This window comes from Scyliorhinus canicula, chromosome 4, assembly GCF_902713615.1.
Source record: "Scyliorhinus canicula chromosome 4, sScyCan1.1, whole genome shotgun sequence".
Taxonomy (NCBI): domain Eukaryota; kingdom Metazoa; phylum Chordata; class Chondrichthyes; order Carcharhiniformes; family Scyliorhinidae; genus Scyliorhinus; species Scyliorhinus canicula.
The window spans coordinates 206,703,601-206,719,877 of NC_052149.1; the positions used below are offsets into that span (position 1 = coordinate 206,703,601).

At 47.2% G+C, this 16,277-nt stretch overlaps 1 protein-coding gene across 3 annotated transcripts in view; it reads left to right on the forward strand.

The window, feature by feature from the left end:
* LOC119965336 (solute carrier family 22 member 5-like) overlaps positions 1–16,277 on the forward strand; it is a 116,017-nt gene that overhangs the window by 89,755 nt on the left and 9,985 nt on the right. Inside the window, exons 7-8 of one of the 3 annotated variants that reach the window (XM_038795959.1) lie at positions 4,514–4,728; positions 11,440–11,622. In XM_038795959.1, the coding sequence (XP_038651887.1) occupies positions 4,514–4,728; positions 11,440–11,622 (398 nt within the window). The remainder of the gene's footprint in view (positions 1–4,513; positions 4,729–11,439; positions 11,623–16,277) is intronic. The other 2 variants (XM_038795960.1, XM_038795961.1) reach the window with 2 other exon arrangements.

Here is a 16,277-nt window from a genome sequence, read left to right on the forward strand (position 1 = left end):
TGATGCACCGCTGCACATGTGTGCTGCACATCAAATAGTGCCCCAGGAGCCTCTTCACTAATATGCCCAACTGAGATGAGTGTGTCTGGGATGGTGGAGGATATTAGAGAGAGCTGTGACAGGAACTCAGCGTCATCCCAGGACTGGTACTCCGAGGTGTCTCGGGTTGTGGTGGGGGCTCTCATTGCTTTCTTTGCCTTGTCGTCGCTGGTATCTGCTTGGCGTTGGGTTCGGGGGCCGAAGGGACCACCGCATTTCCTACTGATCCTGCAAGATGCAAGACATGATGCATGATGGGATCACGGGTTGGCGTAGTGGGTGGGGGTGGTGTGGGGTGATGACAGGGTGGTGTGCGGGCTGTGAGGGGGTGTGCGGGTGATGTGAGGTGATGAGGATTGGTGTGGGGGTGGCACTGTGGTGGTGTGGTGCTGGTGTGGCACGTGCCATGGGGAACCACAACTCAGCGGCGGCTCACTTCCTTGGCCGTTGCCAAACTCCGCCTCGGCGACTTCACTCTCTCCGGGCCCAGCAACCAGGTCCAGTGCCCGCCGCTCCACTGCGGCGAGGTTCAACAGAACCTTCTGTCCCCCTCCGGTGTTCTCTCCCTCCCAGCGGTTACACAGCACCTTCACCTGGGAGGAGGGGGTTGGGGGGATGCAGAGACAGAAAGGGCAAAGGGTTATGCAGTCCGAAGCATGCAGCACAGGGAGTGGGTAGCTGGTGGCCTTAGTGGCCAGGGCACCCAGCCATGCCGCCCAATATGGGTGCTGCCATTTAGTGCATGGTGGGGTGCATGCACACTGCTGGCAGGTGGGCTTCAGTCACCCTCAGGGTTGGGGCAGGAGGTTATGGGTGTATGGTACAGAGGTTAGTGCCAGGGGCATAATGCTGCCCACTCACCCTGGACCCTAAGGAGGTCGTTCAGTTTTTTCCGGCATTGCTGTCTGGTCCAGGCAGTGGGGCCTATGGTGCTCACAGCCTCTGCCATCTGCGACCACGCATGGTTTACAGCAGTGGATGGCAGCCTCCTTCCCACACCAGGTATGCCTCTTCCATGGTGCTGAACAGGGTCTCCAAATATGCTGTCATTTTGTTGACTGGGTTGAGTGAGCGTGGAGAGTTGAGTATATGAGGCTGCAGCTTGTCAGTCTCGAGTGTCAATCCCCCCCCCCCCCCCGGCGAATCCAACACTGTTGTTCATTGGAATCGCTCATGTTCCACGTGGCGCCGATGGAAGCCCATTAACGGCTCATGAATAACTCCCAGGCTAGAGCCAATTTAGTTGTCGTAGAAGGCCCCTGATTCAGGCGTCAACACGGTTTCTGAAACTGAGAATCGCGTCCATAGCTCTGCACATTGTTTAAACATTTTGAATTTGGTTAATAGGTCAGCTGTATTTCAGTTTAAACCGAGGAATGTTTGGGTATTCTGAAAATATCCCTTTGACATTTTTCCCCAGTTGATTGTTCCTCAATTCCTGAAACCACCCGTTATAATTACAATTTTATCTGCCCAATCTTTGCCAGTTATTTAAAAAAAAATTTTTTTTAAAGTAGCCAATTCATTTTTTTCCAATTAAGGGGCAATTTTAGCGTGACCAATCCATCTACCCTGCATACCTTTGGGTTGCGTGGGTGAGACCCATGCAGATAAAGGGAGAATGTGCAAACTCCACGCGGACACTGACCCAGGGCCGGGATCGATCCCAGGTACTTGGGGCCGTGAGCTGGCAGTGCGAATCACTGCACCACTCTGCTGCCCTGCCAGTTATTTTTGTATTTGTAAGATTCTCCCTCTCTCGCTATTGCTCCAGCCCACGCTCTGGTCACTTTCCTTTCCCGATCGACTGGTTCTCTCGGCGCACTGACCCATTCACCGAACTGTCAAGCTATGTGCGGCAATACGGGGAATTCCTCTGCTTTCCAGCTCTTTATTTGATCATTATTCTGGACTGTGGCTTTAAAGCTTTTCTGTGCAGTCACCCTGATGTAATTTCAATGCTCTCTGACACTGCAGCTTTGTTGCAGTCGGAACAAAGTGTTATGGGTAGGTCATGCCATGTTGCACGATCTAAGGCTGGTCACCAGGCTGTACCCACTTTTGCTGCCATGCTGTTTGACCACCACTGTGCACCATGTCTTGTTTTTTAATGATATTCTGGCACCAATGACTCATAAGGGATTATGTAACATGTTGTGGGTTCATTTATTGAAACTCAGCACACAAGAACATATATACATGGATATAACACATGAAGACATCGGCAGCAGGGCTGTGCCTGCTGTGGTCTGCTCTAGGCCCAAGCAAAATTGAGGTCGGATCACATGACACATACCTTCTGGTGATGACGCGCTGTTATCCCTAACAGATAGTTTGCAACACTGACTCTTCCCACCATAATATATTGCGCGTAATTTTCCTAAAATATTGGCAAAGTATCAGGTTCAGACTAAAAACTAATGTATTTCTCCCCAGATACACAGCCAGGTTTTCACTCCAGATCTTCTGACACTATGCCAAAAAAAGCAGTGGGGCGAATTTTGCGGCATCATTATGGCAGGGCAGCACCTGATGGAGCTGGCAAGCCGGCTCCACAGAGGCTTGCGGCCATTTTCAAAAGGATGCCCCGATATCAAAGTCAAAGGCCCCCTCCCCACCGCCAATGTGCACTGGAATCCCAGAAGACAAGGGGAACACCCCTGTTAGCGGGAATTAATCTGAAAGAATTACCAGACACTCGGGTCTGCTCCAATCATCAGTTTATTGAGGTTACATCAGCGGGGAGTGGGTCTCTGGGTGATCCAGATACTTCTCTGCCAAACAAAGAAAATTAAGCGATCTTTATACAATTTCAAACTTAGTTACTTAGCCCATCCCAGCTGGACACAATCCAATTATAATGATTATAGATTATATATATTGAGCTTTACAACCAATGAAATTGGTTACTGGGCAGCAGGGAATTGGGTGATCAATTGGGGGGGAGGGGGAGGTTGCATAGTTTTATTTTATCTTCCAGACCTCCTTAATGATCATCCTTATATCTTCATGCATACATAGTTCTCTTAACTTAATCTCGTCACAGGCGTATCCATTGTTAGCATCCCACAAGAGCATCTGCCTAAGGCCTGCTGATTAGGAACAGTCTTGCTACGTGTACCTTGTTGTGGTTGCTTCTGGTGAAACAGCCCATATAAGGAACATAGTCAAGTTAGTTAGTTAAGTTCCCTGAAGCCTTGCAAACATCTCATAGTTACAAATATATATTTATATGAATATATTTATATGGAAGTACATGTGGGTTACATAATATTTATTGTAGGTGCCTCTGCCTCAGGAAACTCACTTCAACAATCACCCTAGGGTCTAGCTCTAGCCCCTTAACTGACACTATTCATTTGTCTTATTATTATTATTATTGTTTTGTATTTGCTTTTGATATCACCTGGCATTTCATGCCTCAAACGTGTTGGTAAGTCACATGATTTCAGGAGTTCTGTCATTTAGATCAAATTAATGTGGTCCAAATTAACCCACCCCTCCGGATCCTGTTCTGGCAAAATGTATGGAGGCAGGGACGATTTCTGGGACATAACCATCAGTTCCATTAAACCCACATTCATCAATTTCTCCTTGTCCCAGCAGATGAGGGCACACTGTAATGCCACCCCTTTGCTTACATCCTGTGAGGAAGATCGCATACAGTGTATTATTCCTGCGGATGGCATAGGCCTCCGTAAATAATAGCGGAGGGAGGTTGTGGTGATATGCAGAAGCTATCGTGTAAATATTAACAGACAGGTGGCAGTAGAGCACAACCGCGTGACACTGCTATCTTTGCAAAGGCAGTGTCCAGCATCCGGAAAATTGTGTGTTAAATTATTTAACTAAAAGTCTGGACCCAAAAGCTAGATTTAGGAAGGGTGGCTCTGTGACACATGGATTGTGATAAAAGAAACACCACTGAAACAGTCTGTGTCCATCTGCAACAAGATCTGCACAACATTCAGTCTTTTGCATCCAAATAAAAGGGTGAGGCCAAGATCAAATTATACAGGAGTGTGAAGCAATAAAATGCTTCAATACACTTAAGTAAAAGTTATAGATATATATTATATATATATACACACACACACGTCAACCAAGGGTAGAAAAAAGGGAACTGACTGGATGGATATTTGGGAACTGATAGGCTATACTATGCCATGGCCACGCGAAGGATACAATTTAGCAGGTGGTGTGTACAGTATTTGATTTTACAAACATATTCAATAAAGATGCTGCTGTTTTCCAATGGAGATGGGGCACATTTTGAAGATTAGTTGTCTGCAGGGAATGTTCCTGTTCAATTTCTAATATTTAACATGAATGGAGAGCAGGTCAGATACCTGTCCCCTTGGTGTGAAATGATAGGTAGAACAGGGAACACAAATCAGCAGGTAAGAAAATCAAAATGGGGTGGGAGAGGAATGTTTTAAAAATAGTTCCACAAGATGATTTTTTTTTTTTGCAGGTTCATTCTAACAGTTGAATACTTTGGTCTGTCTTTGAACACACCCAATCTCCACGGTGATAACTACTGGAACTGTTTCTTTTCTGCTGCCGTCGAAGTTCCGGCCTATGTAGCAGCTTGGCTTTTTCTCCGAAGGTTCTCCCGAAGGTTCAGCATTTCAGGCTCACTTCTTCTTGGTGGAGTTGTCCTGTTCTTCATTCAGCCCATACCTTCAAGTACGTTTTTACAATGCAGTTACAAATTATCATTCCTTATCTATCGTTAAACGTTTTCAAGCAGCATTTTATGATCACTTGAAACGTACAAGTAGTATTGCCTTTCAGAAACCTTAGCATTCTGGCACACTATTGACAAACTGAAAACTGATCACAACTTCACTGACATTAGTTGTGTGGTAAAGATGGGGTGCTGTGAGGAGAACAGTGAGGGAGGGAAAATTGATGCTTCCTAAACCAGTCTTGTATTCCACGTCCCTTACTTAACATCCGCACTGGCCGAAGAGCTGAATTGTTCAACCACCTTTTCACCTCTTGTTGTACAATATTATACACAGGTGCAAACCTCTGGATGGCCCAACACTGGAGCTGCTCCCTCCAGTCTCCCACAAAACTACCACATACCCCACCCTCTCCATGTAAGATGTACCGGGAGATACCACAGAAGTCCCCACACACTGAATACATGGGGTATATATAAACCCCAGGGAGTTTGGTCGTATGAAGGTCAATTATCCTGCATCTGGAACCATCCGGAACTTAATGAAAGTTGGAGATTTTGGAATTTTTCTGCCTTAATTATCATGATAGTTCCCAGAAAATGTTAGACATTTAAAACCATTTCTTAATCCTGGATAACTATATTGCTGACACTCCAACTGCCCACTGGACTCTTAGACAACCCCCCTGAAGCCCCAACTATCCAACTAACCCAAGTTCCCCGCCCTCCCCACTACCCCAGTGAGCCATTCACCACCTCCTGACTATCCCCATCCAACCCACTTTACCACTTAGTTTGCACACTTACCTTCACTCCATACTTTTTTCAGTATTTTTGGGACGTTTAAATCCAATGGGATATTGCAGCTAATGCAATAAAAAAAGAGGGTGTGGCATGGGTTTCTCTGATGATCCAGCATTGTGAAGGAGAATTCTGCACTCCATTATTTTTTAAAAGGCCTGGGTTAGAGGTCCGGGCAAGAAATGGGCAGCACGGTAGCATTGTGGATAGCACAATTGCTTTAAAGCTTCAGAGTCCCAGGTTCGATTCCGGCTTGGGTCACTGTCTGTGCGGAGTCTGCACATCATCCCCGTGTGTGCGTGGGTTTCCTCCGGGTGCTCCGGTTTCCTCCCACAGTCCAAAGATGTGCAGGTTAGGTGGATTGGCCATGACAAATTGCCCTTAGTGTCCAAAATTGCCCTTAGTGTTGGGTGGGGTTACTGGGTTATGGGAATAGGGTGGAGGTGTTGACCTTGGGTAGGGTGCTCTTTCCAGGAGCCGGTGCAGACTCGATGGGCCGAATGGCCTCCTTCTGCACTGTAAATTCTATGAAAAGAAAAAAAAATGCGGAGCTTTGGTGCAAGGTGAGTAAATAGAAACAGAATGACAATCTGACAGTGACTATTGCTCCTTGGAAGATTTAACCCAAAGTCTTATATTTTGCCCAAGACCATATGGCGGTCCGGCTGAAATTCACTCTAATTATATTGCAATTAAATACCACAACTGGGGCCAACATAGTGTGGAACATGACATACATTAAGCTGTGTGTTAATCTGTTCACTGTGTATTTACCAGTGCATCTGGAATCCTACCTCTCCATTACCCACCCTTACTGTTCACTCATCTGTCACCGCGAGAGAATTAAACCCTGTATACAATGAGTTGTGTTTTCCATTGAGTTTCAGAGTGCCAATGCTTAAGTACAGGCACTGCCGTAATGCATTAGGTGGAATTCTACTGATGGGAACCCTGAAATGTCATAAATTCACACTCTGTTACAAAAAGTTTGATGACCCCACTTTGTTTCCTCGCCCCAAGATAGCTGTGTTATGATTGGTCCTTCATCAATAAGTGTTTCTCTTCAAAACTACCATCATTAGGGTCTCTTCCTCAAAATACCCATAATTGAACTTCAACTTAGTTCTCAGATAATCCTGCCCAAATCCTCCCTACTCAATGTAGATCTGTCCTGCAATTCTTTCTTTAAATTCGGTCAATCAGGTTTTCGACCTTGCATAGTGCTGTCTTCACTAAAGTTATGACCAACGTTCACTGTGAATGCGACCATCATGGACAATCCTTCCTAATCCTCGTCAATCTCGATGCAGCCTTTGACAGTGTCAATACTATCTCCTCCAACACCTGTCACCTGTCAGTCAGAGGGATGTTGGTCAAAATGATTTGAATTGTCACATTAAGACACAACGAGAAAGGTGTATACATTTCTTTTTGAAAATCTATCATTTTTGTTCATATCCGACTTTGTGTATCAGCAGCTTATCATTATGACTGGAGCAGCAAGGGAGCAAAGGCTACACTTTGTGTTGTGGGACATACTTACCAACAGACGGCAATGATTATCTTTGTTCAATGATCTACTCCAGCCATGGTCAGCACCTTCCTTCTCTGCGCAGGATTTTTTGTAACTCCCATCTCCCTTTGAACTGTTTCCCATCATACCCTTTCCTGCAACTGCGAGGTGACAATTTTGCTGCAAAGAGCTTTTATTTTCTCGCTTTCTGACAGGCCTTGTCACATTTTTCTGAATAATTGGATGTTGATGTCCTTTCCATCAGTACTGGGAAACAAAAGGTACTTTTGACACAACATATTCTTTCCCTTTCTGAAGCTGTTGGTTTCGAGGAGCAATCCCATTAGCACAACTTAACATTCGCAAGGATATTTCCAAAGGACAGAAACTTAACTGGATGCAATACATGAACGCTGAGGCTGCAAAAGCAGGTCAAAGACTAATTCTGTGGTGGGTATCTCAATTCTGACTCCAAAAGGGGTTCCACTATCGACATGACACAAGTCAGGAGAGTGATGGAATACTCCCCAGTTGCCTGGATAAATGCAGAAACAATTCATGAAGCTTAACAACATCCAGACAAGGCAACACATTTGATTAGCACCTATTTATTGCCTTGAACACTTACTTCCTCCAGCACCAGCACAAGGTGGAAGCATTATTTGCCATCTACAAGTCATATTATTATTATTATTCCAGCAACTTAACCAGGCTCCTTTAACAGCACCTTACAAACCTGTGACTTCTGAGAAGAAACATGGGAACATCACCATCTGAAAGTTCCCCCCCCAAGTTGCACCCTTCAAATTTGGGAGAGGCAGAAGAAAAAAAGCAGACATGCATTTACATCTTCTTCTTAGGCAGTCGCGGGGGGTTGAGGATGATTTGGCTCCACATTAAAAATGAGTTCTGAGGTGACTGGGGAGTCCAATGCACGACCTGCAGTTTCTGTCACAGATGTGGCTGACAGAGGTTGGAGGAACAGACGGATGGGGTGTCTCGTGCTTCTTTCACCATCAGCTGGCTCTTGACGATGAAAGTCGAGATGTTAAGCTCCTTCTCGACTTTGGGCGGGCTTTGGTCAGGGATTCCCAGATGTTGGCGGGAATGTTGCACTTTTTCAAGGTTGTCATTAAAGTGTTTCCTCTGCGCTCCTCGGGCTTGCTTGCCATGTCGAACCTCTGAGTAGAGCACTCGTTTCAGGAATCCCCTGTCAAGCATGCAGATGATGTGACCCAACCAAAGGAGCTGATCGAGCATGGTCAATGCTTCGATGCTGGGGATGTTAGACCGAGCGAGAACAGTTGGTGCAACTATCCTAAAAAAGCTCATGGTTCTGGAGGAAACATATTGGCATGGATTGTAGATTAGCTAGCTAACAAGAATCAGAGAGATGGCATAAATGGGTCTTTTTCTGCTTGGCAGGATGTGACGAGTAGTCACAGGGCTCAGTGCTGGGGCCTCAACATTTCACAAATTACTTGGATAAAGGGATGGAAGGTGTGATTGTTAAACTTATTATTTTCTGAAATTTAGAATACCCAATTATTGTTTTTCCCAATTAATGGGCAATTTAGCGTAGCCAATCCACCTAACCTGCACATTTTTGGGCTGCGGGGGCGAAACCCATACAGACACAAGGAGAATACACAATCTCCACAGGAACAGTGACCCAGAGCCGGGTTTCGAACCTGGGTCCTCAGCGTTGTAGGCAACGGTGCTAACCATTGTACCAGTTGCTAAACATATTGACAACACAAAGATAGGTAGGAAAGTAAATTGTGATGGGGACAAAAGAAGGCTTCAAAGAGACATAGCGAAGTTGAGTGAGTGGGAAATGAACTGGCAAATGGAGTGTAATGTAGGCAAATGTTAAATTGTCTATATTGACAGGATGAATAAAAGAAAATCTAAATGGGTGAGAGATTACAGAGCTCTGAGGTGCAGAGAGATCTGGGTGTGCTCGTGCATGAATCATAAAGGCTAGAATACAGGTAGAATACAGCATGTCTTTGGAAAGCCGATAGAATGTTATTGTTTATTGTGAGGAGAATTGATCTCCTGCGCTTTCTCCATCCATCCTTTCTTTTGGTCACAGGAATTTTGCTGGACTTCAGCCTTCAGCCATCTGTTGAGCTAATTTCTTCCTCGTGAGTTGGGATGCTCTCTCAGATTTAGGAAAGCCTTGCTCTTGCGGCTTACCAGCTCCTGGAAATCCTGGCCATTCTCATCAAAGCAGTTGTGGTGTTTCCTGGTCAAATGGCCAAGTGCTTCTTCGCAAGTGCTAATTATGGAGATTTTGAGGGCAGACGAGATGATGTAGACATTCTATATCTCTGGGGCACCTGAAGTAGTCGGTTGGAAGTGAGGTGCTGGCTGAATAGCTCCATGTTATCTAGGTCCTAGAGTAGCTGTAGCATTGCTTCTTTCCATCACTACTTTGGTCTATATTGATGTTGATTACAGAATGGACTAGGCAGTGGTCCTTCGAACAGTATTTTCTACCTGTCATATGGGGGTGATATGCTTGTCCTTGCGATCCCTCACTATGGTGATGACGTAGACCAGCAGGAGTCAGTGCTTGGAGCGAGGGTGTTACCATGAGCCTTGCACATGTGTGTCTGTATGAACAATGTGTTGGTTAATGCAAGACTGGGTTCTAGACATTTTGTCAGGAGCAGCGTACCATTGGAGTTGGATTTCCTCAGCCCCTTTCTGCTGATTACACCATCCCAAATGTCTATGTCCTTTCTAACACTGGCATTGAAGGGGCTGAGGAGGATTAGCTTGTTGGCTTTTGGCCAAGGATTGTTCAAGGCTGGAATAAAATTCCTCTTTGGATTGGTCTGTAGTTTCCAGTGTTTGGCTGTATGAGCTGAGGACTATAGCATTGGTTCTGGGCTAAGGTGAACCATAGAGTCATGTGGCATTCATTTATCCCACAAGGGGAGTCTCTTAAATGGCCAACTAATTTCTTTTGAATGGTGAAGCCAACCCTGTGGAGGGAAGGATCTTCTGGTTTACCTTTCCAGAAGAAGATATAACCACCAGCTTATTTCTCGAGTTGGCCTTCTCCTGCCTGCTGGCTTTCACCTAAGGCGGCAGTGTCAATATTGGAACATCTGAGCCCCCAGGCAATGAGAGCAGTATGCCACTCTGGTCTGTCACTGTTGGGGTTGTCCATGCGGGTCCAAACATTCATGGTCCAAAACTTAATTTTAAAGGGTGGAAGCTGCCTGTGCATGAGTTATTTTAACATGCACACCAGCTACCACACAGGCTTGACAAAGCAAGGCCTTGGTCCAATGTCAAGAGAGGCCAAGATATTTGGAGACCAGGCTCTGCTACATGGACATAGAAGATGCAAGCACACATAGAACATAGAACATAGAACATAGAACAGTACAGCACAGAACAGGCCTTTCGGCCCTCAATGTTGTGCCGAGCCATGATCACCCTACTCAAACCCACGTATCCACCCTATACCCGTAACCCAACAACCCCCCCCCCTTAACCTTACTTTTATTAGGACACTACGGGCAATTTAGCATGGCCAATCCACCTAACCCGCACATCTTTGAACTGTGGGAGGAAACCGGAGCACCCGGAGGAAACCCACGCACACAGGGGGAGGACGTGCAGACTCCACACAGACAGTGACCCAGCCGGGAATCGAACCTGGGACCCTGGAGCTGTGAAGCATTTATGCTAACCACCATGCTACCCTGCTGCCCCTAACTGCCCCTAGCTGCTACTCTGACTGTCATCCTCTCCCCTTCCCACAGGATCTCTCTCCCTGGCATTTATACAGCATCTTTCACAACCACCAACAACTTCAAACAGCTTTATATCTAATTAAGTACTTTTGAAATGTAACTATTGTAAAGTAAGAAAAGTGACAACCAATTTTCTGTCATTGGCACCCTCACCCATCTCTGATTATTGCACTGATATCCCGGCCAGCCCACAGTCCTCTACCCTTTGTAACTTTAGTCATTCAAAACTTTGTTGTTCATATGCTCACCCACATCAATGATCTATTACCCATCATTCCTGTCTCCAATGACCTGTATGCTGCCAATCCCGAATGCCTCAAATTAACATTTTTATTCTTGATATTTGGTCCAGGCATTTTTAATCCTTCAGTGTAGAATCTAAAGCATCTGGAACATTTATTGGGAAATAGTGGACCCATACATTTTCATCCATTAATCTCAATGCATGGAGAGCACCATCATAAATTCTCAAAATATACCCCCAGCTGCTGAGGTTTCATGTCTGAAGCGCGTATTTAGAAAGTCTGCCTGTGTTTTGATGTGAGAGAAGATTATACAGATATGTGTGTGTAACCAGATGCACCTTCCACTATATTCACTGTTACCTCTATATTTTCTAGATCTTTTAGCAATTTCCACCTTTCTGTTCATTATTGGAAAATTAGGGATCACAACTGCCTTTTGCATGGCTTATGTCTACACTGCTGAGCTGTACCCAACTGTAGTAAGAAACACAGGTGTCGGAGTGAGTTTGATGGCTTCCAGGTTGGGCAGCACCATCTCACCTTACATTTTTTATCTTGGTAAGATAAATCATTTAACTTCTGCATGGATGTAGAATATAAGAATATTTATTGTATTACCCTAATAATACTGTTCCCAAATCCATACTATTCGTGAGCACTTGGTGTAAATGAAGAGATGGATGAGGCAATAAATGGAGGCAATAAATATGGAGGAGATACCTGACCAGCCTGTACATCATCAGAGCCACATATCTCTCACCCGCCAACCACTGTTCCTTATCTGGCTGTCTGACCTAAGCGTGGTGGTGTCTGAGTGAAATCGTTATCCCAATGAATGTCTCTGAAAACTGGTTGAAATTGTTGAAATGATGGGAGGAATTTTCTATTCCAGGGGTAAGTCCAGAGTCGGGGTGGGAACAGCGAGTGTTTCCCGTCAGAGAGGCTGGTGGGAATTCACTCTGTGTCACATGACAGTGGCCTAATTAATTATGCAGTCAGGGGCTTCCAGAAGTTTTGCAAAGCAGGACAGGTACAACAATCTGGGTGCCATATTTAAAACTTACCCACCATTGATGGAGAATATCCATCTCTTGGATGAAGTTAGACGATCCATGTCATAGATGGTCGATGCATTCACTGCTGAATGGGATGTTCCAGGGTTCAATTGCTTGAGTTGTCCATCTTTTCTTCTGACCAGCATGAGCTTCCCCACCTTCATGCATTAAGTCCAACATTTGCACCCCATGTTGCTCCAGACATGCAACATCTGCAAGGGGGGTCTCTTAAATGGCCAACTAGTTTATTTTGAATGGTGAAGCCAACCTTGTGGATCCCAGTACATGTCTCAACCTGTCCTGGAACGCAGACCAAATCTGAAGTACTTAATCTAAAGGGTGGTACTGCCTCCTTGAACAAAGCCGTCAGCTAATTTTCGTTGAACTGCAGACACTTCCTGCAGATGTGGTTGCCGTGGATCATATGTGTTCACCAGTTCCCATATGCTCCAGCTGCATCACATCACCTATCCTAACATATTTATTCTACTTTATTTAACTAATTACTTTTTAAGTTTGGGATTATCATTTCATACTCATCTGTACTTCTAGAGAATAGGTTATGACGTATTTATATTTCGCTGGGCCTAGTTTAAGTTCCTGACTGAGCTCAGAGAAAAAATATGAAAAACTCATCAACCGATCACCTGGCTGCCTACCAAGTTAAGAGCCCAGCTCACAGCCCTCCCTTTCCCTCACGGATGATCTTTAGGTTTTAAAATTCTACAATAGCACTTGCTCCCTCACTGTGTCAAATCCCCTCACTCACCAGATGCCCAACTTATGTGCTTGACATAAACTGTATTCCATCAAAGTGGATTTAATGTACAGGTTCAGTCTTGATTTTATTAGCTGATGGGGGAGGATCCCAGTTGTAACACTTACTCCTCTTCCTCCGAATTACTGCCGTTTTCCACCTGGGAAGTGTATACAATGAGGAACGGTTTTGACCTTTGAAAAGTGCAGGTGGCATTTGCTATCAAACAACAGATTGCCTATTTGCTCAAGTTGAGGGTGGTGGTTTTAGTATAACAGTCAACAACAACTTTTATTTACATAGCAACTTTAAGGTGGTAAATTATCTCAAAGTGTTTCACAAGACTAATTTATAGCTGAATTTTACACTGAATCAAATGGTCAGATAACCGAAGCTAAGTGTTAGAGGTAGATTTTAAAGAGATTCTTTGAGGAGGAGAGAGAGAGAAAGGCAGAGAGGCCTATGGTGGGAGTTTCTAGTGCCTGGCTGCTGTATGGTTGGCAAATTGTAAAGGGCCAAAATCAGGGAGGAGTAAGAGTCCAGAATTGGAGAAGTGCAAATATATCGCAGTGTTGTAGAGTCATGTGAGAGTGTGAGATGCAAGGTGGGTGAGGCCATTGAGGGGTTTGAAAACAAGTATGAACATTCTAAAATCAAGACATTGCAAGACCAAGAGATAATGTGGACCACAGGTTGGTGGACAAACGATATTTTGTACAAGTTAGAATACAGGTGACAGAGTTTTGGATGACTTGAGGTGTTTGGAGGGTAGAGGCTGGCCAAAAAAGCTTTAAAATAATCAAGTTTAAACATGATGAATCAAGATGAAGGGTTCAAATAACAGGTGATCTGAGGTGGGGCAGTGTCTGAAGATTCTACAGAGGTGGAAGTAGTTGGTGCAGGTGATGAAGAAGATATTTGACTCGAGGCTCATCTTGAACATATTGAACTCAAAGATTAAGAATGGTCTGGCCCAACATCAGAAAGTTGCCAGGGAGAGATAGGGTGGCTGTGTTTAAGGAGTTTGCAATGGGACCTAACGGCTTTGCTCTTCCTAATATTTAGTTTGAGGAAATTTCAGCTCACCTGGGATTGGATGACTAGCAAGTAGTTTGACAAACCAGAGACAATGGAACTCTGGAGAGACGTGCGAGTGAGTTAGAACTCAGCATCCTAAATGTACATGTCCAATGTGACACTACGGGCGGGATTTTCCGTCGGTCGCCGTCGGAACTGGGAAACGTGATTAGGCGGAGAATGGCGCATGAGACAAAAATTGTGGACAGCGCCGGGCTCCCGACAGAATGCCATGCCCCGGAACATCGACAGAAGCGTCAGTGCGTTCTCCTTTGCACAGGCAGTAAACACCGTTGGCATATCATTAGCAGGCCTGACCCGGTATTCTCTGGGGACTCTGAGATGCTCCACCTTCCTCAGGAGGAAGTACCAATGATGAGTTTCGCTTGTGGTTTCAAAAATCCGGGCACAGGTGGCATGGCTACTGAGGGAGAGAGAGGGGATGTAAAAAATGTCCAATGTCACTATAGTGTGCTGACAGTTGTGTCGCTGACCAGAGGCTTCGGCCAGGGCTGTGGGGGTGGGGGGGGGGGGGGGGGGAGTAACTGGAGAGTGGCCAGGAGGTGGGCCGTGGGGTCATGGTGTCTGGGTACCATTGCCACAGCCTGCAAGGCAACCATGCTGGCGCGCATGCCGCTGATTGTCCACTGTGAACTTAGTGCCACGTGTCGTATGCGCCGCCCCCCCCCTCCCGGACACCCCCCTGAGTACCCTCTGGCCCCCGCTAACCCATCAATGGGTTGGGTGCACTCCAGCGCAACCAGTCTCATCTTGTTTTCTGGGATAAGTGTGCGTGGGGCGTGGAGTGCTAATATGCAGATCCAGCTTGGCTGCCTCTCGAGTGGCAATCCCAACCCGGACAAACCAACACCGATTTTCATTGGAATCGCTCGTGTCCCACATGGCGCTGGTGCTAGCCCATTAACGGTTCCGGAACTGCTCTGGAACCGGTGGCAATTCTGTTGTCATAGAAGTCCACTGATTCAGTCCAGCGCCAACAATCAGGGCGGTATTCTCCGTGGTCCAATGGCAAAATCAGGAAAGGCGATTGGGCGGAGAAACAATTGTGAAGACAAAATTGTGACGGATGCCAGGCACACGCCAATTTACAATACTCCAGTGTCTTGATAACTCCCGACGGCGATTGTCACTTGTGCTTTTAAAAATCGGGAAAAAGGAGCTGTGGTCAATGACACGGAGAGAGAGGAAGTAGGACATACAGAGGCTGCCTGTCGTGCCCCATGCAGGGCTAGGGGAGGGGGTGGGGTGGGGGGGAGAGGTGGGTGGGGGGGGGGGGGGGGGGGGGCTCCTCCAGGCCCGGAGGTGCAGTGGGAGCGACCAGGTGATGAGCCATTGGGTCGGTGTGACCCCCCATAGGGACCTGGGTGTCCAGACATGGACCACCATTTCCACAGTCTGGAAAGCATCCATCATGCTGCACACACCACTGACCGCCCACCGTAGCCCCTGGCCGTGCAGAGTGACATCAGCCATATTGGTGCCCCCAACCCCCGCCCCTGCCAAATCCCCATCCAAACCGGCTGCCACCAGCTGGTGGGACAGCACTTGGCCCACCCAAAGACAATGCCCACAGTAGTCCCTGCACGAGGGTGCCAGACATTGGCCCTGGAGCGTAACACTGGCATGGGTACCATCAGCTACCAGTACCCCTGGCAGCAGGAACAGCCACCAGGGCCAGCCACCAAAGGGGGCAGTGTGGGGATGGAGGGGGCAGTGTGGGGGGAGGAGGGGGCAGCGTGGGGGGAGGAGGGGGCAGTGTGGGTGGTGGAGGGGGCAGTGCGGGAGGAGGAGGGGGCAGTGTGGGAGGAGGAGGGGCAGTATGGGGGGAGGGTGGAGTGTGTAGGGGGAGGAGGGGGCAGTGTGGGGGGAGGAGGGGGCAGCGTGGGGGGAGGAGGGGGCAGTGTGGGTGGTGGAGGGGGCAGTGTGGGGGGAGGAGGGGGCAGTATGGGGGGTGGAGGGGGCAGTGTGGGGGGAGGAGGGTGCACCGTGGGGGAGGAGGGGGCAGTGTGGGGGGGGTGGAGGGGGCAGTGTGGGGAGAAGGAGGGGGCAGTGGAGTGGGGTGGAGGGGCAGTGTGGGGGGGGAGAGGGCATCAGTGTGGGTGACGAGGGGACAGTGTGGGGGGCTGGCGGGGGCAGTGTGGGCGGAGGAAGGAGGGGGCAGTGTGGGGGGTGAAGGGGGCAGTGTGGGGGGGGTGAAGCGGGCAAATGTGGGGGTTGGAGGGCGGCCCATTGATGGGAGGTGAAGGCGCAGTGTGGGGAGGGAGGAAGGGGCAGTGTGGAGAAGGAGGGGGCAGTGTGGGGTG